The sequence below is a fragment of the Mandrillus leucophaeus genome, unplaced genomic scaffold (genome assembly GCF_000951045.1).
Source record: "Mandrillus leucophaeus isolate KB7577 unplaced genomic scaffold, Mleu.le_1.0 Scaffold83, whole genome shotgun sequence".
Taxonomy (NCBI): Eukaryota; Metazoa; Chordata; class Mammalia; order Primates; family Cercopithecidae; genus Mandrillus; species Mandrillus leucophaeus.
Window position 1 is genome coordinate 2,047,514 of NW_012109030.1, and position 25,311 is coordinate 2,072,824.

A 25,311-nucleotide genomic window follows, 5' to 3' on the forward strand; every position below is an offset into this window, starting at 1 on the left:
ATCATTATGTAGGTTTGTATTAAAACAACTTCCCAAAGTTTATTCCAAAGAGTGCTAGTCCCCTGAGAGCAGCCTTGAAAAGGGAATTCTATGGTCACTGTTGAATGTCATGTCCTTCCTTGGGAGATTCAGGTATGCATTTACATTTTAAAGATGCTGATAAGTCTTTCAGTTAATAAACCTTTTAGCCTGATGTTTCATACTTTTGCTTGAGCATTTGAAACTTTTCTCAAGTTACAATATTATGCTAGAATGATATTTTTGCTCTTTTGTGCTATAATGTTGCTTTGATCTTGGGTATTCAAAAATGTGCAAAAACTATAGTAAACTTGCTTCTTGGGGCAAAAATAAATACATATTTCAATGACAAGTATATTCCTATGACAGATTATTATTGGTGATCATGGATTGATTGTCCTCTAGGTTATAAACTGAGCAGTGGGAGGAGGGGAGCTTTTTAATGTTATTTTACTGAATTTTCAAAACAACCCTGTGAGTCAAGTATTTATTTTATGGATGAGGAAATTGAAGCTCAGAGAAGTCGAATGAATTGGTCAAAGCCTCATACTGCAAAGCCCGTGTTCTATCCGGTCTGCAACATCGTGAAAAGCCCTTGGATAAAAACGAATGAGTAACAGATGAGACTTTAAAATGAAGCATTGAAAGAGAGAATGGGATGTCTACACTGAGATACTAGAACATTTTTCACTATCATAGTCCTTTTATCTGGAAGCTAATGAATCGTTTTGCTAGTTTTTGCGAAAAATCCAACCACCTATTTTATTTTATTTTATTTTATTTTGAGATGGAGTTTCACGCTTGTTGCCCACGCTGAAGTGCAACGGCACGATCTTGGCTCACCACAACCTCTGCCTCCTGGGTTCAAGCGATTCTTCTGCCTCAGCCTCCCGAGCAGCTGGGATTACAGGTGCATGCCAATGTGCCAGGCTAATTTTGTATTTTTAGTAGAGATGGGGTTTCTCCATGTTGGCCAGGCTGGTCTCGAACTCCTGGCCTCAGGTGATCTACCTGCCTTGGCCTTCGAAAGTGCTGGAATTACAGACGTGTCCCACCGAGCCCGGCATCAATGGCCTAATTTAATACGAAGAGGGTTACCTAAGACAAAAGAAAAATGAATTGAAGTGGTGGCTAACAGTGTTAGCATTTGTAGATGATAGACCACTCGTTCCTTTTTCAGTATTAGAAGTGTTACAGCTAGACCAGAGGTCATCTAAGGATAATCTTGAACAAAACTGGCCACCAGTATCATTCAAAGTGGAGGAAAAATGGCAGTGGGTCTTAACCACAAATGTGTTTATGTGAAAGGATGTCAATTCATTTTACCAGCAAATAATCTTTACAGGGAAGTAAATTGTTTATATTCGTTTATCTCTGAGGTCTATAGTAGAAGAAACCTAATAGCTTTCTTATCTCATTCTTTAATGCCATTAAACACATCAAATTTTATTGCATTCTGTTTTGTTATAAAACACTTTGATTTATATTCTTCTTCATTTTGCACTTTAAAAAGAATACTCTCAGTGGGTTGTGGTAAAATTCCAAATGGAAAAGCAGTGCTAAAGATTTTAAAAGCATCATAAATTGCCAGGAATGTTTAGTTCTATCTAATATCTTTTGAAAATCATTTTCAAGTGACTTTGTATTTTAACTTAACAAAATATTCAAGGTAGTATTCAGAAGTTTTACTTCTGATTTTTAAATAGTAAAGTCATTTCCATAGAGTAGCTATAGTAATATAAGATATTTATATGCCAATAAGATTCATAACAAGTTGCAAATTTTCTCGTGGGAAAATTTTTTTTAAATGGTGGGATCAGTGAAAGCGCTTTAAAATCAATGCCATGAGATCTGGTGTTTGGTACTAGTTAAGGACACATGCACCTCTTACCAATATGAAATTGTCACATCTTCAATGGGTCTTAGTCCCATGCTGATTGTTCTATAATGAAAACCAACATTAGGTAGCCTCTATTGCAATACAGTAGTTTTCTATCACTGGAAATAAGCAAACAAAAACAAACTCTCATCTTTTGGCAATTTTGGCAATTTGTTTTGTTTTGTTTTGAGATGGAGTCTCACTCTATTCCCCGGGCTGGAGTGCAGTGGCACGATCTCGGCTCACTGCAACCTCTGCCTCCTGGGTTCAAGCGATTCTCCTGCCTCTGCCTCCCGAGTAGCTAGGATTACAGGCACTCACCACCACACTCAGCTAATTTTTGTATTTTAGTAGAGATGGGGTTTCATAATGTTGGCCAGGCTGGTCTTGAACTCCTGACCTTGTGATCCGCCCACCTTGGCCTCCCAAAGTGCTGGGATTACAGGAGTCAGCCACCCTTGCACCCAGCCTCTTTTGGCAATTTTTATTGCACTGTTTCTATAAACCAGGTTCTAAGCTAGAGTCTGGCAATATAAAGATAAAAACACAACCTTCACTCAATAAGAAACTCAAAATTAGCAGTGTCATAAGTTGAGTGGTGGAAGAGTGGTAAAAAAGGAGACAGAGAATAAAAAGGAGAACAATTTTGCCTGGCCCAGCCCATAGAATGAGAGAATGTATTACAGGAGATATCTCCTGTCCTGAGCTTTGAGGCGTGATTTAGGAGTTCTTCAAGTAGAAAAGGCAAGTAAAAGCTAAAAGTCTTCTGCAAAAGAGAGAAGAGGCCGATAGAAAATTGCTCCTTTGGAATTATTAAAAAATTCATCTGGCCAGGTGCTTTGGCTCACGCCTGGAATCCCAGCACTTGGGGAGGCCAAGGCGGGTGGATCACGAGGTCAAGAGTATGAGACCAGCCTGGCCAACATGATGAAACCCCATCTCTACTAAAAATACAAAAAATAGCTGGGTGTGGTGGTGCACACCTATAATCCCAGCTACTCAGGAGGCTGAGGCAGGAGAATCACTTGAACCCGGGAGGTGGAGGTTGCAGTAAGCTGAGATCATGCCACTGCACTCCAACCTGGGCGACAGAGCAAGACTCTGTCTCAAAAAAATAAAATAATCCTTGCTGGGACATAATGCCTTATAATTAAGACACATCTGGGTTTAAATACTGGCTATACCTTTTATCAGCTGTGATACTTTGAGCAAGTCACACTGAAATGAGAAAACACCTACCTATAGGAGTGTTTGGAGCAATGAATGATATGACAAATGTAAAGCCATTAGGATGGTACGTGATTTGAAGCACATTCGGCAAGGGCTAGTGAACTGGTGCTGCTGATTTATGACAAAAGAGATGATTTATTATTAGTTCCTATTATTACTGCTTCATGTGAATATGAGTTTTTGTTAATGGTTTGATTCTGATACTATAGTGGCTGTGACAACAGATTTGAAAGTTAGCTTGCAGGGATTTAAATTCTAGCTCTGTGGTTTATTTGCACTGCACCTGGAGCAAGGCACTTCATCTCTCTAATCCTCAGGTTGCTGCTCCATTGTATAATGTCAGCAACAACAGCCCCGACCCCAGAGTGCTTTTTGGGATTACATGAGATCATGTGTGTAAGGCATAGTACAGTGCTTGGAAGAGTAAGTAACATAATATTACAGATGTGTTAACTATTATTTTTACTTCCTTATTTATATCACCATTGAATTTATTTTCCCCATGTTTTTATCTATTTACAGGTTATGAAAATAATAAATGCAGTTTTAAAAATTTGGAAAAATTTAAAAGGAAAAAGTAATCCATGTAACTGTAACCTCAACTAGAACATATTATTCTGAAACATTTTCCTATAATACATCCACGCTCCTGTACTATAGAAGAATTTTTTGATTTGTAGACTTTTAAAACCATAGCTGAGGAGCATTGCACATAAACATTGTAACCTTCATTCATTGTTGATCGTTATTACATTAGAAGCATTTTCCATATTGTTGCATTGACTTCACAGCTATAATTTCAATGACTACATAAATGTCCATCGAACAGAAGCATCATAGTTTTCTAAGTCAATTTCTGGCAGGTGTGGTGGTTCATGCTTGTAATCCCAGCACTTTGGGAGGCCAAGGCAGGAGGATTGCATGAAATCAGGAGTTCAAGACCAGACTAGACTCTGTCTCTACAAATAACAAAAAAGTTAATCATGTGGTGGCGTGCACCTGTGGCCCTTGCTACTTGGGAGGCTAAGGAAGGAGGATCACTTGAGCCCAGAAGTTGAGGCTGCAGTGAGGCACGCTCGCACTACTGCATTCCAGCCTGGGTGATGGAGCGAGACCCTGTCTCAATCAATCAATCAGTCAATCAATCAGTGTCTTCTCATGTATTTGGATTATTTTCAATTTAACACACAAAAAGGTGGCAGGAGAAGAGGCAGTACAGAACTAAATGGAGAGAGAGAAACAACCTGTACTGTAACCTGAATCTTCTGGGGCCTGCAGTTCATTGCATGACTTCTCTCAGCTCTCAGCCACCTGGGTTAGAAGCAGAACAAAGGAGAGAGTTACAGTGATCCAGGGTGGGGTTTTGCAGGAATGACTTACAAAATATTTTGATGTTGTGTACAAGCTACTCTCATGTAATAACTTTGTGTCCTGTGTGATTTTATTTTCTTTTTTAGTATTCCCTGGGCCTCCGATTTGCAGTTCCACGTCTCGAGAAAACAAACATGAGCATTAACTTCGATCTCCAAATCAGAAGGTTAGACCTTTACCTGCCTATATTATTGACGGCACTCAACAGAAAAGAGATCCACAGTGAAATGATGCCACCTGTCAAGGTCCTTGGCCTTAAAAGCTCATCTGAAATTAGAACCCAGACTTTCACAGCCCATTTAGTCTTTGTTTTCCTTAATTATTTCAGTAATTTCAACATTTTAGGGGTTTTGAAAAAGAGATTACATTATATAGACCAAGTTATGAGATAGCAAAATTTTGTCCTGGGCAGCCTCCCACCTGCTTTACTTCTGCTTTTCCTCATTCCAAAGCACATGCCTTTCCCCACTGTAACTCCATGCTCTCAGCTGGGCATCAGCTAGTCCCTGAGAACAAAATCTGTGCAAAAAAAGCATAGATTTTGCATTGGCAATCCTGAAGTCTCTTCAATTTCAAGAATGAACGAATCTCTGATGGCTTACCTGTGAGCACTGTGGCAGGACGCAGGTGAGATACTCTATTTTAAGGGCAAACCCTTCTCTAGCAATGATAAGCTGAGCCATATAAGTAGCTGTCTCTCTTTTCTAAGGCTGACACTGTTCGAGAATTCAACTGTGACTTCACCTTCTTACCACCTATTCTGTTTGCTCCTTTGTGGCTGAAAATAATACTTTGTGAAAAAGAAGACTTGAAGAAAGTAGTGTGGCAGTTGGGCCGGGGCTTCCAGCTGTGAACTTAAACCCATTAACTGGATAATGGAATCAGTTTAATGGCTCTAGACCCATATTAAAAGGAAATTGAATGGAAAGTAACATACAATATAATATAATATAGTACAGTATATACTAGCACAGCTCATGAAATGTTTCTTTCAGTAAGTATAAATATGTGTAGTAAGATGTCTAGTGAGATGTATATATTTTTCGTGGTCTGCAGCTTAAAAAGTTTGAAAAACACTGATATAAACAGGACATGTAAGCCTTCTGTATTTATTTATACCTTGCCTGGCATGTTGAACCCTTGCTCTAACCATTAAATGAATATGAAGTCAGTATCCACAATTTGAGTCTCAAATACTAGTGTGCAAGATGGTTAATTTCTAAGTTTATCTTAATATCTTGCAAGAAGTATCATTAGAGTGTGATAACTTTTAGAATAATGACTCCATGCAATGGATTACTTTTTAAATAACTACTTCAGCAAAAGGCTTAGAATTTTTTAAAAACGTATAAAGTCTGTAAGAATGTAGCAGATTTTTAAAATCCACAACCCATGTCACAAATTACTCTCCCACCCCAAACTTTGTGATAGATATCTAGGGAGGAAGGTTTTCTCAACTTACCTTAGGTATTCATTTCTGACCTTAATGAAGTCTTTCTTGAATTTAACTTAGACATTTTCTGCTGAATTTTAGGTTTTTAAAATCTGGATAAAATTTAGTGATGTGATACAGATGGAATGAATTCTTCTGTAATATTCCTTCCTTTTACCAAAAGCATGTTAAATCATTTCTTTGTATCTATAAAAATATATTAAAGGTTTAGGAAGCCCTAAATATTTTTATTTTGGAAATCTGTTGATATTTCTAAGTATCTTAAGAAAAATAAAACAAAAACAGAAACAAAAAAACAGAAAACATGTCTTGGCAAAGTACCATCATCCCTCCAGACAGTAACCTGAAGTTTCTATTCCTCTCCATCATTGTCTGTGCCATTGATCCTCCACTGACATGAAGCTTTGTGTCACCTGGGGAAAGATACATCTCTCATAAAATACACAACCTTTGTATAGAAAGAAAGTCTGGTACAAAGCAAATTCATTGATATTTCCTCCTCACTCTTGGTTGAAGTTACAAAAGAGAATGGATGCAATTAGTAGTTCATCTAAGAAGCAAAAGACACTAGGTAGTGTTCTAGATGCTTTCCCTAAGTCCATCCTGTAGATCATCATTTAAATAATGAATTCAGTAATGAAGTGCCAAATTTGCTGTAAAATAGAAATGGCCACATTTTTAACATTCCCCTTCATCTAAAACAAAGGGTCATGACTGATTACATTCCATTTCTACTTATGACTATTTTAACATTACCCTAAAAAAAATATAAAAATGCAGAAATGCAGAAAGAACTGGAATATACATATAGCATTAAATTCCCAAAACATACGTTATAGGTATAAAAGCAAGAATACAGTGTTTGAGGCCAGGCACGGTGGATCATGCCTGTAATCCCAGCATTTTGGGAGTCCAAGGCAGGTGGATCACTTGAGGTCAGGAGTTCCAGACCAGCCTAGCCAACATAGTGAAACCTTTTCTCTAATAAAAGTACAGGTGCAAGCCTGTAGTCCCAGCTTCTCTGGAGGCTGAGGCTGGGGAATCACTTGAACCTGGGAGGCGGAGGTTGCAGTGAGTCAAGATTGAGCCACTGCACTCCAGCCTGGGTGATAAGAGTGAGACCCCGTCTTAAAAAAAAAAAAAAAAAAAAGAATACAATGTTTGAGTAAAACACTGTAAAAATTCAGTTACTAGGGTATTTGAGGGCTGAGCATTTATCTGCATGGTTTGCTGGCTGACTCCAAAGCTGTAAATAAGGATGTAGATGGATGGTTTTGCATTTGGTTTAAATGTGTTTAAACCAAAAATAAATTAAACCAAATGTTCTGAAGTCTAAACTCTTACAGGCATATATTGACTGCCATGACCTGCATTTAATGAATCCCTTTTCCACAAATAGAAGTCAAGAGAGAAATGGGCTTTATATGTTAATAAACTTAAAGTATTTCCTGTTACCAAATATTTGCATTAAGCGATCTCTCCATGCCCTCACTCTACATGACATAAACATTTTCCTCCCTGTGTCCAATGGGTCTCAGATTGCAATTGCCACATACAAACAGGTCTTGGTAACCATCTCAGAGTTGCTTCCTTAGTAATGGTGAGATGAATACTGTGTTATCTTTGCTGACATTCCAAAGACCACAGAAAGCATAGAGGGAATGTTAGAATACAGGAAATAGGAAATAGTAAGGAAAAAGAAAATAGCATCGGAGTAATAAAGTGAAAAACAAGTCTATCCATAGTATATAACATAGGGTGCAGTTGTAGAGAGGAAATTCATCATTCTTTGTGTAGAACCAGCACCAACAGTTTAAATAGTTCAGCTTCCATGGCGGTGATGGATGGCTTGTTTGGATGTAGCAGTGGTATTAGTGAGGGAGCTTTCCTTTCAGGAAAGAGGTCAAGGAAGCATCCGAGTTATTTATCAAGCCTGGTTCCTTTCTTACCAGGAGATTTTGCTGACACCACTGGTATGCAGTAGCAAGTGTCATGGCAAGTCTGTGTGACAAAAGATGATTTTGATTAGCCGACTAGAAGGTCTGGACTCAGAGTCTGCTGCTGTTCTTGCTGCATTTCAAAACAGCCTCTAAAAGCCTAGTGTTAGACTTGTTTTCAAGGATAATTTCAATATTCAATGTCTATTTACATATTCACGGTATTGTGGGTAATGAAAAGTGTGTTATTTAAACCACTTGGGAAGAAAATACAATAGAATTATGCAATAACTTATATATATGAAACTTTGTTTTTTCATAATTCTAATTTCCACAGCTGCCAAGCAGTAGTGAACTAGAAATAGAAAAAAGTCTGGTTAATCTGTGGCAAAAATATATTTAAATTTCCAAACTAAAGAATTACTCATAATATATTTAGAACCATAAAGTCTACAATAAGTAAAATTACTTAATTACTTCTTAGTGGTTAGAATTCAGAATACTGCTTTAAAAACACACACAGACATTTTTTTAGTTGACTGATCCTCCCCAGATGTGATCTTAATAAAATGGCCTGGAAACTGGGGTTCAGCCTCTGGAACAAGTCCCTTAAGCTCAGTCATGGGTTTAGTGGCGATGTTCCATTCCAGGAAATGAGCCTGACATTTGCCTGTTTATATCTTTTATGTGTGGTTGCAGTTTAAGTTGTCTTATCAGTATATACAATCGGCCAGGACTTCTCAAAAGCATCATGGGAACAATTCTGCCTCCTCCTGCTTTGAAAGCAGAATTTTATCATATCCTTTCCAGCTTTCACATTTGGAAAGCTTCAAAAGCTAGTCAGAACCTACCCCATTACCATCCTCTTGGTGCTAGAGCTTATCCATCGAATCAGAGTGAGATTTGATGACAAAAAGAGGACGCCTTCTCTTCCTAACGACACCTGAATATAAACATGACCTGTTAGTGGTGATGTGGCTGTGTCTCGGTTTGCTAAAAGCTGCCTAACTTTTTAGTGACTTCAGTAAAAGCATAATTAGGATTATAAAATGCAGATGGAAGCCGCCTTCAAAACCCAGTTACTGGTTGAGACTCTTTGTAAAGTATGTTTTATTTTCCTCATAGCACATGCATTTTGAAACCCATGCATTTTTAAAAGTTGTTTCATATTTAATTATATTTGCTGGAGAGAAAAAACCCCAGCAAACTTAAAAAATAATTTTGTCACTGTTCAAAGAAGTATTGTTAAACACACACCTTCTATCTAGACACTCTTAATGCATTTTGTAAATATCCATGTCATCTCCTAATTGCCTGTTTATGAACTTCCCAACTTCCTTGGGTCTATATTCAGGGCATTGTGGGTAATGAAAAGTATGTAATTTAAACTGGTCTTTTAAAATACCCTCTAACTCCTTGTCCTAGTTATCTGGTGAGTATGCAGTGAATATATGCTTATTTTAATACTAACTTAAGAAATAACCCGTAACGAAGATGAAATTGCTGCCAAGCCAATGTATGGTATGATGCATCCCAGAGCCAAACACAAATGCTGTTTTGATTATGTGTTTCTCTGCATTATTCATGCCAGCTCTTCTCTTTATTAGCAAGAAAAATCAGGAGTTGGCTGTGCTGTCACTTCCTATTAAATGGGCAATGAACATGATATGCACAGAGTTGTTAAGGAATTTGTCCAAGGTAGAAGTTGCAAAATGAACTCAGTTCAATACCTTTTTGGTTTAGCCATTTAAAAAAGTGTTAGTTTTGGCCAGGCATGGTAGATCGCACCTGTAATCCCAGCACTTTGGGAGCCTGAGGTGGGCGGATCATGAGGTAGAGAGATTGAGATCATCCTGGCCAACATGGTGAAATCCCGTCTCTACTACAAATACAAAAATTAACTGGGCATAGTGGCGTGTGCCTGTAGTTCCAGCTACCTGGGAGGTTGAGGTAGGAGAATTGCTTGAATTGGGGAGTCAGAGGTTGCAGTGAGCTGAGACTGAGCCACTGCACTCCAGCCTGGCAACAGAGGGAGACTCCATCTCAAAAAAAAAAAAAAAAAAAAAGTGTTAGTTTATCCAGATATCTATTGTATTTCCAGATAGAGTGTCTCTTCATAGTTGTTACATTACTATTGATCCTCAAAGATCTTAGCATTTCTCTGTACAAATGGTTACGATTTTGGAGAATGAATACACTTGTTTCCTGAATGATCAGGTTAGTAGTATGTGTTGCTCCTGTGATATACAGAATGTTTATGATCATATATTATAATAATACATCTGAGCAGATAGATTTAAATCACATGTCCCTGTGTTTTAGTTCCAACAAGGACAATCCAGACAGCAATTTTGTGAGCCTGCAAATCAACATCACTGCTGTAGCGCAGGTGGAAATAAGAGGGTAAGTAGTAAGCAACGCGTTGTAATAGTATTATAGCCTTCTGTATGTAGGGTTAAGATAAAATACTAGTGAAAATGATGTGGAATTTTCCTGATGCATTAGAGATCACAGTTCATTTTGGATATTAATTTTCACTCTTTTCTACTGATTGTTATTAGCCTTCCATTGTAAAACAGAGTAAACCCTAAATAATAATTAACTCCAGGAATATCAAAACAAGAAATCACTTTATGCCGGGTGTGGTGGCTCATGTCTGTAATCCAGTGAGCAGATCACCTGAGGTCAGGAGTTTGAGATGAGCCTAGCCAACATCGTGAAACCCCGTCTCTCCTAAAAATACAAAAATTAGCCAAGCGTATAATCCCAGCTAATCAGGGGGCTGAGGCAGGAGAATCACTTGAACCCGGGAGGCAGAGGTTGCAGTGAGCCAAGATCGTGCCATTGCACTTCAGCCTAGGTGACAAGAGTGAAACTCCGTCTCAAAAAAAAAAAAAAAAAGAAATCACTTTATTCCCCAAATTGACAGTGCAGTAATCAAACTATAAAAACCAGTTGATAAGAAGCCCGATAAAATAGACAACCATGTGATTCCCTGAAAAAAAGTCTCAATTCTCCAATAATTATTTTAGCATGATGACATTTTAGCCTTACCACGCCACATCTGGAGTTTAATAAATGACTAACTCTCAGATGCAAGGGTTGATTGGATCTATATTTTATATCTTTTTTCTTTGGTCCTATTCTTTAAGGAAGGTGCCAATAAGCAATCAATTGAGAGACAGGGGGGAAAGGGTCAAGGAAATGACAACCAGCTGCAAAATCCATGCCTGGGGGAAAAAGAAATCAGAAATGGGTTGTGTGTAGTTCTTATCTTGAATGAAGTTGGACTTCATTGATTTTTTTTTTTTTTTTCTGATGATTCTGGTTTTTCAGAACAATCACGGATTCAGAAAATCACAATCTGGTTTTGAACAAACAAATCATTGTTTTTAAAAACAATGACATTGGCTAAAAATGTCAACTGGTATTTTGGACCAAGTTGTCACTGGGGTTCCAGAATCCTGGTTTCCTTCCTTTTCCACGGTGGTTTACAAGCTTCCGTGATGACAGCTGGTATTTCTGCAGGCAGAGCCAGTGCTGCCATGGGTCCTGCCCTGCTGTCCTGGTGCCGCTGGGGCGCCCCCTGTCGGATTAGAGAATAATAGCAATGTCTAATATGTACCGTTCCTTTCTGGGTGCTACTCCAAGTTAGCCCATGTTAAAATGAACTAGTATCCTCTTTGTACAGGTGAGGGAATTGTGGCCCAAGGAGTTGAAGGTTAAACTAGAAAATGCCAGAATGTAAATATAGGCAACTGTCTCCAGAGCTCATGCTTTGAAATGATCATGCTATCTATCCTGCCTGGGATATTGTTTTTTGAAACTTATCTACATAAAATCATATTCTATGTATGTTTCTGATTTTTTTCCATTCAAACCAATGTTTTTGAGATTCATTTTAGTGCACATGCCTGTAAGTCATTCATATCAACTGCCTGAGTGTTACATTGTAAAACTATATCATAGTTTATCTTATTTTACTTTATTTTGAGACTGGGCCTCACTCTGTCACCCAGGCTGATCTTGGCTCACTGCAACCTCCACCTCCTGGGTTCAAGTGATTCTTGGGCCTCAGCCTCCTCAGTAGCTGGGATTACAGGCATGCACCATGCTTGGCTAATTTTTGTATTGTTAGTAGAGACAGGGTTTCACCATGTTGACCAGGCTGGTCTCGAACTCCTGCCTTCAGGTGAATCTGCCCGCCTCAGCCTCCCAAAGTGCCAGGATTATTACAGGCCTGAGCCACCGTGCCTGGCAAAAATATACCATAATTTATTTATCTATTCTACTCTTGATGAAAATGCAGGGCTTTTATTATTTACCTTTCTGCAATTGTTTTTTGTACATATCTTCCAGTACACATGGAGAAGAACGCCAGCAGAGGATATGCTTAGAAGTGGAAATTCAGGATTAGAGAGTAGGCTCTATTTAACTTTACGACATAATACCAAAGTCTTTTTCAAAATACTTATGCCAAATTGCACTCCCGTAAGAAGTGGGTGAAGTTTCTGTTTCCCCACACTGTCAGCTAACTCTCAACATGATCAGGTTTTTGAGCCAGAATGGTGGATAAGAAATGGTACCTTACTTTAACTTGTAGTCCCCTGGTACACAATACCAAAAAGAGTTTGGTGTTACGTATATTTAGTAGAGATGGGGTTTCGCCATGTTGGCCAGCCTGGTCTCGAACTCTGGACCTCAGGTGATCCACCTGCCTTGGTCTCCCAAAGTGCTGGGATTACAGCATGAGCCACCACACCCAGCCTTTTTTGCACATAGTTCTACTAAAAGAGTTGACTTTTTCTCATTAGTGTATAGAAAGTCTTTTCTATTCTAGAGTTTAAGCACGAATCCTTTATCAGTTACAAAGATTGCCAGTATCTTTCAACAGTTTATGGAGTTAGTGGGGTTTTTGAAAAGTCAGATTTATTGGAATATAAACTACATAAAGTAAAATTCATCCTTTTTAGGTGTCTAGTTGAAGAAGTTATGACATGAAAAGAACATACAATATAGAACAGTACCATCACTCCACATAGTTCTTTTGGACTACTTTATAATCAACTCTTCCCCCCCTCCGAGACCCTGGCAAACTTGGCCTATTTTCTGTCACTATAGTTTTGCCTTTTTCCAGAATGATCTATAATGTCATGTAAGTCATTGGGAATGATGCTGGCTTCTTCCATCTAACCTCATGTACTTGAGAAACATCTACGTTCTTGGATGTATCAGTAGACAATTTCTTTTTATATATATACTTTTTTTATTATTATACTTTAATTTCTGGGATATATGTGCAGAATGTGCAGGTTTGTTACATAGCTATACACGTGCCATGATGGCTTGCTGCACTCATCAACCTGTCATCTACATTACGTATTTCTCCTAACGCTCTCCTAACCCTCCACCCTCTGACAGGCCCCGCTGTGTGATGTTCCCTTCCCTGTGTCCAGGTGTTCTCATTCTTCAACTTCCACTTAGGAGTGAGAACATGTGGTGTTTGGTTTTCTGTTCCTGTGTTAGTTTGCTGAGAATGATGGTTTCCAGCTTCATCCATTTCCCTGCAAAAGACATGAAATCCTTTTTTTATGACTGCATAGTATTCTATGGTGTATATGTGCCACATTTTCTTTATCCAGTCTATCATTCATGGGCATTTCGGTTGGTTCCAAGTCTTTGCTATGATGGTTTCTCTTTACTGCTGAGAAGTATTCCATTGTATGGATGGACGTCCAGTGAATTGTTCATCCATTCACTCGTTGGTGAACATTTGAGTTGTCTCCAGTTTGAGCTATGAAGAATAAAGCTCCTATAAGTATTCATATGCAGATCTTTGTTGGAATATTTGCTCTCACAAATTACTGAGTTGTATGATAAGTGTATCTTTACGGGAAACTGTGCAACTGTTTTCCAGAAAGGCTATACTGTTTCCATTATTCACTCCCATCAGTCATGCATGAGAGTTGCAGTCATGTGCCATTTTTGCCAGCATGTGCTTTATGTTGGTTTGTATTTAGTCATTCTAGTAAGCTTGTAGTGTACCTCTGAGTTTTTAGTTTTCATTTGCTTAATGACTAGTTACATTGGGCAACTTTTCAGTGCTTATTTGCCATCCATATCTCATTCTTGGTGAAGTGTTCCTTCAAATCTTTTACCCATTTATTGGGTTTTCTGTCTCATTATCCAGTTGCAGAAGTTCTTTGTATATTCTGGATACAAAGCCATTTACCAAATATGTGTCCTGTGATTATTTTCTCCCAGTATACAGTTTGGGTTTATATGTCCTTAATAGCGATGTTCAAGGAGCAACAGTTTGATGAAATCCAGTTGATTAATTTTTTAATGGTTTGTGTTCTTTTTGTCCTAATTTGAAATAATGCTGTTCCAAAGTCACAAAGATTTTCACCTGTATTTTCTTCTAGGAGTTGTATAATTTCAGGTTTTACACTTGGAGCTATAATTATAAGCTAATTGTTGTATCTGGTGTAAGGTGAGGGCCCAGGGCCTTTTTTTTTTTTTTTTTTTTTTTTTTTTTTTTTTTTTTTTTGAGACAAGGTCTCACTCTATCTCCCAGGCTGGAGTGCAGTGGCACAATCAAAGCTCACTGCAGCCTCCAGCTCCTGGGTTCAAGTGATCCTCCCACTGCAGCCTTCCAAGCAGCTGGGACTGCAGGCATGCACCACCATGCCAAGTTAATGTTTAAAAGTTTTGTGGAGATGAGCTCCCACTATATTGCCCAAGCTGGTCTTGAATTCCTGGCCTCAAGCAATCTTCCTGCCTCAGCCTCCCAAAGTGCTAGGATTACAGGCACGAGCCACTGTACCTGGCGCACTTTTACACATGAATACCTAATGCCATTTGTTGAAAAGACCATTTTTACCCCCACTGTATTACTTTGGCACCTTTGTTGAAAATCCATTATTATATGTGAGAGTCTATTTCTGGATTTGCTATTCTCTTCTATTGATATATGTATGTATGTGTGTATGTACATCTATCTTTCTAATCTATATAATAATAAGGCTTGAAATATAGGAATGTATCCTGAGATTTTGACAAATTCATTTGTAAATTCTAGTAGCTTTTTGTTTGCATATTTCCTAGTATCTTCTATAAAATTATGTTGTCTGCGAATAAAGACTTTTTTCTTGTTTTCTCATCTGCATACGCAAAAGTTTATCCAATTATAAAGTTAGAGGGGACAGTCCCCACACAAGATCACCTGCATTTTTCACACCAACTGCAAATTCAGGTGATTCCCAAAACCACCCTCAGTGTCAAAAATTCAGTAGAAGTACACAGAACTCATTGAAAGCTATTACACTTACAGAGATTATTACAGAGAGAAAGACATTAAAATCAGTCAAGGGAAGAAATACATACTGTGGAATCTGGAAAAGGACCAAACACAGGGCTTCCATTGTTCTCCCCTGTGGAGTTAAGGGATGTTACTTTTCTGCTATTGACATGTGACAATATGCATGGAGTATCACCTACCAGGGAAGCTCACCCAAGCCTCAGTGGTCAGAGTTTTTACTGGGGTTCTATGACATAGGCATGATTGATTGATCATCTGCACATGTGATTGATCATCTGCCCATATAATTGATCTCAGTCTCCAAGTTGATTGATATGATGTGACCAAAGCTTCCACTCTATATCACATTGTTGGTCTTTCTGGTACGAACAACCCCCACTCCAAATCATATTGTTAGGATATTCACTGTGATTCAAGGCCCCAGGCAAGCAAAGCTATTCCTATCAGGCATACAATTCCAAGAGCTTAGGCATTACCCCTCAGAAGCTGAGGGCCAAGGCCAGACCTCTTCTTGGACAAGGTTAAATTATTTGTTACATAGTTATGCCTTTCATTTTCTTTTCTTCCCTTATAGCATAGACTAGGAAAACCAGTGCATGATCAATAGAAGTGGTAAAAAGAGATATCCTTGCCTTGTTCAATTTTACAAGAACACCATTCAGCCTTTTACTATCAAGTTTGATGCCAGCTGCAGGGATTTTGTAGACACCCTTGATAAAGTTGAGGATGCTCTCTCTTATTTCTACTTTTCTTGAGAATTTTTAACATGAATGTATGTTCAGTTTTTTCAAATGCTTTTTCTGTGTATATGAAGATGGTTAAATTGTTTTCCTTTTTTATCCATTAAAGTGGTGAACTGATTAATTTTTGGTTTTGAATTTTAAATCAAACTTGCATTCTGGAGAAGAAACACATTTAGTCTTGATGATTATCCTTTTTAGATATTCTGGGATTCGACTTGCTAAAATTTTATTAGTGACTTTTACATCTATGTTCATAAGAAGTACTGATCTGTAGTTTTCCTTTCTCACGATATCTTTTTCTAATTTGGGTACCAGGTGAATGCTAGCTCCATAAAATGATTTGTAAGTATTCCTTCGTCTGCTTTATTTCCTGGAGTAATTCATGTAGAGTTGGTATTATTTATTCCTCAAATATTTGGTAAAATTCAATGAAGACTTCTGAGTCTGGAGGGTTTTGTGGGGATTTTTTTGTAGGAAGGTTTTGAACAAGTCAACTTCATTCTTAGACGTAAGGTTATTTATAATATATATTTCTATTTGAATGGGCTGTGGTAGTTTCTCATTAAAGGAATTTGTCTATTTCATCTAAGTTGTTACATGTATTGGCATAATGTTGTTCATAATATTCTCTCACTGTCCTTTTAATAGCTGTAGGATTTCTAGTGATGTCTTCTCCATCATTATTGAAATGGGTAGTTTATATCTTCTCCTTTTTTCTTTCTTTTTTTTACCATCTTCTGATCAGTCTGGCTAGAGTTTAGTGATCTTTTCAAAGAATCAATTTTTTGTTTTATTAATTTTTCTTTGTTTTCTTTATTTTTTCTTTTCTTTTTTTCTATTTTATTGGTTTCAGTTTTTCTTGTTATCCTTTCTTGTGCTTTCTTTGGATTTGACTTTCTCTCCCATTTCTAGTTCTTCCATGCAGAAATTTTATGTTTGACTGGAGACTTTTTTTTGTATATAAGCATTTAGAGGTATAAATTTAGCAGCATACCAAAATGTTGATATGTTGGGTTTTTTGTTATAACTCAGCTCAAAATATTTTCTAGTTTTCTTTGTGACTCCTTCCTTAGTCATGAGTTGACTCACTGGAAGTGACTTGTTTGATTTACAGATATTTGGAGCTAATCTAGATGTTTTATTTTTGTTGACTTCTAATTTCATTCTCTTATCTCTCTTGATGAGAAAATTGCTATTTTTAAAAATCAGAGAAAAAAACACAAGCATTATTTTTTACTATCTTATTTTTATATCTTTTCAAAGCTTATAATTAATGTATATGAACTTTTGTCTCCTTCTTTAGGCTTAGTGTATCTTAGTTTTTCTAGCCAAAAATAAGTTTAAACTGTTTCTTAATTCCAAAATAAATTTAAAAATTGGGAAATATTTCTATTTGTTAGGACATAACTAAATCCAAGACAACTAATGGCTGAATATAACTATCTTTATTCACAATATCCATTTTATGAGATTAATATTTTCAATATTACTGTCATTACTTACAGTAAAAAAAAAGAAGGAAATTTCTATTCACTTTTGCCAATAATCAAAACAGATCATTAAAGTTGGGTTTCTCATATGAATCTGGTTACTTTAATAGCTAGATTAATGTCCAACAATTGGCCACAGTTTATTCACTAAGACTGTGTTAAAATCCTTTTTAGCCATTTACATAGTAAAACTCTTTCCTGCAAATATGCAGCAAAACATTGGTTTCAATGTTTAATACATCAAAGAACAAACAGCTACTGTTTGAAAATCTTCCATGTTCTCTCCCGGAAATTTCTTTTTTTTTGGTCCGTGGTGTTTATTCTGATGTAATTTATCATGCTTTATTTTAAGCAGTTTTTTATCTACTTTTTTTATAATTAAAAAAAGACAAAAATGGATTTATTTATTTGAGTGGGAAAAAAATACTGAGAATTTTTCCATTTCTTTCAAAGCTAGATAACATCATCTTTAAGCAGATTTGTATGCATTTCGTGGTACAAAGGATCAGTTTAGTACATGTCTGTCAGAAGTAAACTTGGCCACAAGAGACAGCACCACATACACTGAGTTCATGAAGAGTAGTAAGATTGCAGATTTTGTAAAATAATCAAGATTGAATGGGTATGTACTAAGAGAGACCACAAACATGAGCAACTGAGGTTTGCATAGGATACCGTCCACAGCAGGTAGGGTCAAGACTGTTCCATACAATATGTGGTAGTCTTTGCTATTTGGGAACGATAGGGTTTGAAAACAAGGATTTGAAACAGGATTCACAACACACTACCAAAGCCTCAGATTTGAATTTCCTGACTGTGTATATACTTCAACTTACTGAAAACCTAATTCCTTTATTTCAGAGAAATGAAAACTTAAGTTCACACAAGAATCCATAAATAGGGAGGGGGGAGGGGTGGCACTGGGAGTTATACCTGATATAAATGATGAGTTGATGGGTGCTGACAAGTTGATGGGTGCAGCACACCAACATGGCACAAGTATACATATGTAACAAACCTGCACATTGTGCACGTGTACCCTAGAACTTAAAGTATAATTTTTTTAAAAAAAGGCATCATAAGGAAAAAGAGATTAAGAAAGATGATGCTCAGGCTGCAAACCTAAAAAAAAAAAAAAAAAAAAAAATCCATAAATAAATCTTTATAGCAGCTTTGTTAATGATGGCCAGAAACTGCAAACAGCCCAAATGTCCTTTGACGGGTTGATAGTTAAACAAATCATGGTACATCCATCCCATAGAATATCACTCAACAATAAACAGGAATGAACAATCGACAGAAGGACCTTTAGGGAAGTATGCAGAGTCAAAAAAGCCAATCCCAAAAGATTGCATCCTGTATGATTCCAATTATATAACATTCTTGAAATGACAGAATTATATAAATGAGGAACAGATTAGTGGTTGCCAAGGGATATGGAGGAGACAGGGACAGAGGGAAGTGGATGTTCCTGTAAAAGGGGGTCTTTGTGGTGATAGAAGTGTTCTTGATTATGTCAATGACAATATTCTGGTTGTGATATTACATACAATATCACATTTTGGTTTTGCAAGCTGTTACAATTGGGGAAACTGCTAAGTAGTACATGGAATCGCTCCATATTATTTCTTACAACTACATATGAATCTAGAATTATCTCAAAATAACATTTAATTTTTTAAAAAAAACTAATTCCTTGCTTCTCCCAAAATGCATTTCTCATGTTTGTTGTTACCATTAACAGTACCCCAGTCTTCTTCCTATCTGAGGGTCTCACTGGGATAATATTCTAGCTTCCATCTTAGGATGGAAGGGTATGCAGTGAGGGTTGTAAGATTACCACACTGGCTGTTCATCCTAGGCAAATTGCTTCAATATATTCTGTGTTGCTTGCTTTCTTCCTTCTTTCTAAAAAATTCACTTTGAAAACCATGAACACTGATTTAGTTGAGATCTTTAGAGAACCATTCTTTACCATGGTTTCCCTGGATTTGAAGTAGTCTTCAGAGGGTAAATAACTGAGTTTTGTGACCCATGCTTTTTAAATGATCTTGATATGATGTTTTGATAGATTATGTGTTTCTTCATAGACTTCTATTTGATTTTTTGTTACAGAACTATGCCAGGAAGTTTAAGTCATCCTCACTAAATACCACTGCAGCTTAGGAGCCCCGATGGTGCATTTTATATTAGAAATAGAGTAGCTGATACTTAGGATCCGAGTTCTAGATCTCACTTGCAACTAACCCTCTACTTTCCTGTACAACAGTCTTCCTTTCATGTATAAAACGAAGGGTTTTGACGATATCATCTCCATAGTACTGGTCAAGATTCAAATACATATAATTCTATGAACCTAGGGAATTTACGACCAGTCCTGTGGATTGATAACCATAAAAACAAAAGTTTTCAGAGAAAATGTGTTCAGCTTCTGTGCTGTGTTTGTTCTCTATGCAAAATAAATAAATAAATAAAAGTGTCCCTAGAACGTCACAATGGACAATGGATTGTGAACACCAACTCAACTCTCTGTTGCCAAGCTGAAAGCAAACTCCAGCTTTGGGTGGTGAGATTCTCAAGACAGGAATAGAAACCCAGGCTCTCTGGGCTTCTCTCTGATGAAAGGAGTCTGTCATGATTTAATCAAACCAAGTAAGAAAAGGGAACATAGCATAATGACAAACCAATATAAAGGTAGAAATGTTCGTGGTATCAGTCCAGCAAAGTTGTGCCCTGTTCTTATTTAACATTGCACAGTAAGGACATATGCAAAGAGCTATGCAATTTAGCAACATTTCTGTGGGTTGTCTGTTTTTAAAATGTAGTCATTCCTAGAAAACAATGTAGTCAAATTAACTTTGACCAAAAGCATTTGAGATGTTTTCCAATCATTTGTGGTACACAAACCAAAGAGTTTATCATAATTTTCCAGATGAAGAAAGAGAGATATACAGAAATTAAATTACTTGCCCTAGGGTCAGAATATAACCCAATAAATTTTGCTAACATTTGAAGTTGCCAGAGGCCATGTTAATTATTGGATACCTTCAAAAGGGCACTATGACATCTGATTGCCAAAAGAGATGTTTTCTGTTGAGGTTACTTTTAGTTGAAAGTCTAGGAATTCTTTTAAAGACACATTTTACCTAAAAACTGCTAGAAGACATTGGTTTGTTTTGAGGACTACCTTTCTTAAGATTTTGTAAAAATAACAACTTAGTTTGTAATCAGCTTTTTATATGAAATAATGTCATGTATTGTATGTCATTTATCCAATGCTCATTTTCTAGGTGTAAGTTGCAGGAAAAAAAATAATCATATGTCAAGTTAATATCCTACTTCCTTAATTACACCATTTAACTCTCTGTCTCTCTCTCACACTTGAGATATCTATAAGACCACTCTATAACTCAATCACACTTTATTTTGTTCTGGCTCTGGGCCTAGCTTTCCCGGGAAGCCAAAGAAATATAGGAAGGAGGAATGTACAATGACCACTTTTCCACTCTGATGACTTCAACCAGAAACTATATTTCCTCATAACTGGACATTTAACACAACACACAGCATCCTAGACTTTTTTAATCTGCAAAAAAGAGTCCCATTTCTTGATACGGCTTAAAGCAGGGATTAAATAACCGCCCCCCCCCACCCGCCCCAGCACACACACACATGTTCTCACATGTGAAATAGATGGATATATAGGTTTGGTTATTCATCCCAACTCAGGAACACTCTCCACTCTCTTCTTTAGTGCCCACGAGATGAGATGCTATAAAATAGTTGCCCTCTGGGCTGGAGAGCCTACAGTACCAGTTTCAGATCCTTCACCATGGCTGTAGTCATTCTACTGGATGTCACTTTCAATATTTTTCCCTGTAGGGAATATCTACTCAAATAAATTGAAAGCCACTTTCTTCTGCTTCTGTTAGTGTACTGTCCACTAGTAAAACATTCTTTACCTTGGCCACTGCCAACAATTAACAGGACATTTCATGTTGCAGAGTGTCACACCCTCCGCAGATTGTTCTACCCATTCATAACTGGGAACCAGAAGAGGAGCCTCACAAAGAGGAGGAGGTTGGACCATTGGTGGAACATATTTACGAGGTAGCCATTGTCTATGTTAAAGTTGTGTTAGGGCTTTATTCTTAAGCCCTGTGCAAATAAATTCTATGTAGCATGATGATTATTATTATTATTTTGAGACAGGGTCTTGCTGTGTCTCCCAGGTTGGAGTACAGTGGTTCAGTCACAGCTCACTGCAGCCTCGACCTTCTGGGCTCAAGCAATCCTCCCATCTCAGCTTTCTGAGTAGCTGGGACTACAGGTGGACACCACCACACCTGGCTAATTTTTGTATTTTTTTTTAGAGACGGAGTTTCGCCATGTTGCCCAGGCTAGTCTCGAACTCCTGAGCTCAAGCGATCCACCCACCTGAGCCCCTCACAGTGCTAGGACTACAGTAGATAGCATTTTAAAAGACATCAGTCCAAGTTCTGAGCTGTATATACTGCCTAGCTTTGTGCTGTGGATGCTATCATATTGCAGTGGGGTGTAGTGGGGTGTTCTGTTGATTAATCCTGGATATAATCACTTGTTCCTTAGTATGAGAGCCATTACATGGTGAAAACATTTTATCTTGTTATTGTTGTTGTCATTATTGTTTTTAATTATTTCTGTTTTTAAAAATATTTGGACAAGCTAGACATAAAAATGGCTAGCTTCCTAGACATTACTTCATTTTTTCCTATATTTCAGATATCCTTAAAACCCACCCGTCTTTTAAACTGAAGGTCACCAACTAGAAGGTACCAGACAGAAAATATTAAGAACTACTCACTATTGTGCTAATAGATAGATAGATAGATAGATAGATAGATAGATAGATAGATAGCTATAGAGATATATAGATATAAAAGCGGCTGGGTGTGATGGCTCATGCCTGTAATCCCAGCACTTTGGGAGGCCAAGGTAGGTGGATCATGAGGTCAAGAGATCAAGACCATCCTGGCCAACATGGTGAAACCCTATCTCTACTAAAAATACAAAAATTAACTGGGCATGGTGGCGTAAGCCTGTAGTCCCAGCTACTTGAGAGGCTGAGGGAGGAGAATCGCTTGACCCCGGGAGGCAGAGGTTGCAGTCAGCCGAGATCGTGCCACTGCACTCCAGCCTGGCGACAGAGTGAGACTATGTCTCTAAAATAAAATAAAATAAAATAAAATAAAATAAAAGCATATATAATATATGAGATGGGAATATGGTACATAGATAAAAATAATTTTACTTTTCATCCAAAGAACCCAAATTGGAAATGAATATATTCTGAGATTTTAAATAGTTCATTGATTAGTAAAATATTTTCCAGAAGTGAACCAGTGATGCATAAAAAGGAGTTGATGTTCTTTTCCCATTTCAGGCACTAAGTTGTGAACAGGGAGAGGATCTGCTGACCCATCACCTGAAACATTTAAACTTTTTTTCAGTTAGAAGCCAACACAGATGGCTGGGCACAGTGGTTCCAGCCTGTAATCCCAGCACTTTGGGAGGCTGAGGTAGGAGAAGCACTTGAGGCCAGAAGCTCAAGACCAGCCTGGCCAACATAGCAAGGCCCAATCTCTAAAAATAATAATAAAAAATAACATAAATAATTTTCTAAAAAGAAACCAACATATAGCAAAGGGTTACTTTAGTAGTTGTTCAGGTTTTTGTTTGGTATTGCTCTGTTTTTTTGTTTTTTTGTTTTTTTAAATAAAGTCAGTGCTAGCAGTAAAGAGTAGTTATTCCTATTTGTTTTCAAGGAACCAGGCATGGAATTTTGGTAAAACCATGTTCCAAGGCATTCCGTTTGAGGTTCCTTCTCGACTAATGCCTTCTGTTCCTTTCCTATGTAACTCATGCCTCTAATCTAGTAATTCTGACTATGACTTTCATCTCAAGCTACAAGGGACATGAATAACATCCTCTAAGATTAACAATAAAGCCTTTTCAAAAGTGATGAACTGTTTACAAACGTGGGGAAGACGCTTCAACTCCTGGCAGCATCAGCTTGAAACCCTCCGTCATCCTCCCAACCTGTGGCCCAGATTCAGGAGTCTTGTCCAAAGCTGGATCAAAGCTTTGCCTTAAACTCTTTTGATAGCAAAAGGATAACACAGTCTCCAAGGCCACTCTGATTAAGAACCTCACTGGAAAAAAGAAAAAGGAAAAAAGCTGTCAAATAATAAAGTTGTGTGTGCTGGTTTCTGCTCAAGAATGGTGAAGCTTTAAAGTATGAAAATATATTCAGACTCAGTCATTCTCAGGGCAGTTCTGCTTCAAATCTTAGCATAAATGTGGATCATAAAAGTTTAGGGTAGTTACTGGTAGTGCTAAAAGCAATCATCAAATATTGCGTACATTGCTAATCCCATGACTCAAAATATACTATATCAACAGTTGCCAAACTTCTTTGATAAGATGAATTAAATAGGTCATCGAATAAGCAAAAGCAATTATCCATTGTTTTATAGATCACTATAATTTTCAGAACTGAGAAAAAAAAAGACAGAAGAAAATCCCTGCTGACTTTAAAAAAACTGTAATAAATGTAAATGCACTCGGTGTTTTGGGCAAACAATTTTGTGTCCTCCAAGTACAGGATTCACGTGTTAAAAAACGTTCATCTCTTTATGAGACGTGGCCTTTCTTGCCTTGATATTTGCTGATGGAAACGGAAGGAGCTCAGCTTTGAAACGTGCACTTGAAATGAACTGTGGTGATCATGGACCGGCCTTGGCTCTTAATGGATGGACATTCTTCCAGAGGGTGAAAGAGAGTGCATTACATATGGTTGCAATTGACAGTCAGTAGTCAGGAAAGCGGAGGCAGATTTCAATGTAAAGAGAGAATCACTAAGTTTTGAAGGCATATAATCAAAATTAAAATGTCTAGCACTACGATTAAATTAACATAAATTTAAAGCCAGCATCACAGTTATCAGACGAGGGTAGTATGGTCTTCACTGAGGAAATCCACTCTTAGAGCTTCACAGATTGAAGAGTTTTCTCTAAACACCAGCCCACGATGCTTTCAGAGTGCTTCTTGCCATTTCGACTCTGAATTTCTTAATTTTCCATAGTCATAGTCCAGATGAGTTAAAACCAATAATACATGCTTTTTAAAATGGGTCTAGAGTATATGGAGTTTGATTTCATCTCTCTGCCTTCTGCTGTGTCATTAGATAACATGCCACTTGTTTACAGCTGCACAATATTGGACCAAGTACCATCAGTGACACCATCCTGGAGGTGGGCTGGCCTTTCTCTGCCCGGGATGAATTTCTTCTCTACATTTTCCATATTCAAACTCTGGGACCTCTGCAGTGCCAAACGAATCCTAATATCAATCCACAGGATATAAAGGTAGGAGTCTGGTCTAATCAGTGGTTTTGCTGATTTTATTTTTATGGTATAGAAAAAATACAAACTGGGCTTGTTTAAAAAAGAACAGTGAAATCATTTTAAGTTGCTTCAATGATCATTGATCAGACCTTTTCATTTTATAGTTAAAACACCAAGCTTAATTTAAAGTATTACTCCTAAAAAACTTAAATTTCTTTTAGTTTTATTGCTCATGGTGACTTGTCATTTATTTCACCCATTTTAATAGGCACCTTTTATTTTTGGCTCAATTAGCAGCACACCAAAATCATAAATAGACATGTCATGTCTGGGAGAATTAGTATAAAAATACTATTTTTAAAGTCTTTTTGGGCTATTGCCAAATTTCGTAAGGGTCTTTGCCAAAAGAGACTCTTCCAGCTGCAGCCCATAGCAAGTGGTGAACTGTGATAATTTGCCAAGAGCCATGAGAACTCCCAGAATG

General features: G+C 37.4%; 1 protein-coding gene across 2 annotated transcripts in view; it reads left to right on the forward strand.

Annotated features, from left to right (window-relative positions):
• Positions 1-25,311, forward strand: part of ITGA8 (integrin, alpha 8) — a 221,353-nt gene that overhangs the window by 135,939 nt on the left and 60,103 nt on the right. For both annotated transcript variants that reach the window (XM_011968109.1, XM_011968110.1), the window contains 4 exons: positions 4,585-4,664; positions 10,211-10,291; positions 21,447-21,552; positions 24,690-24,848. In XM_011968109.1, coding sequence (XP_011823499.1) covers positions 4,585-4,664; positions 10,211-10,291; positions 21,447-21,552; positions 24,690-24,848 — 426 coding nt within the window. The remainder of the gene's footprint in view (positions 1-4,584; positions 4,665-10,210; positions 10,292-21,446; positions 21,553-24,689; positions 24,849-25,311) is intronic.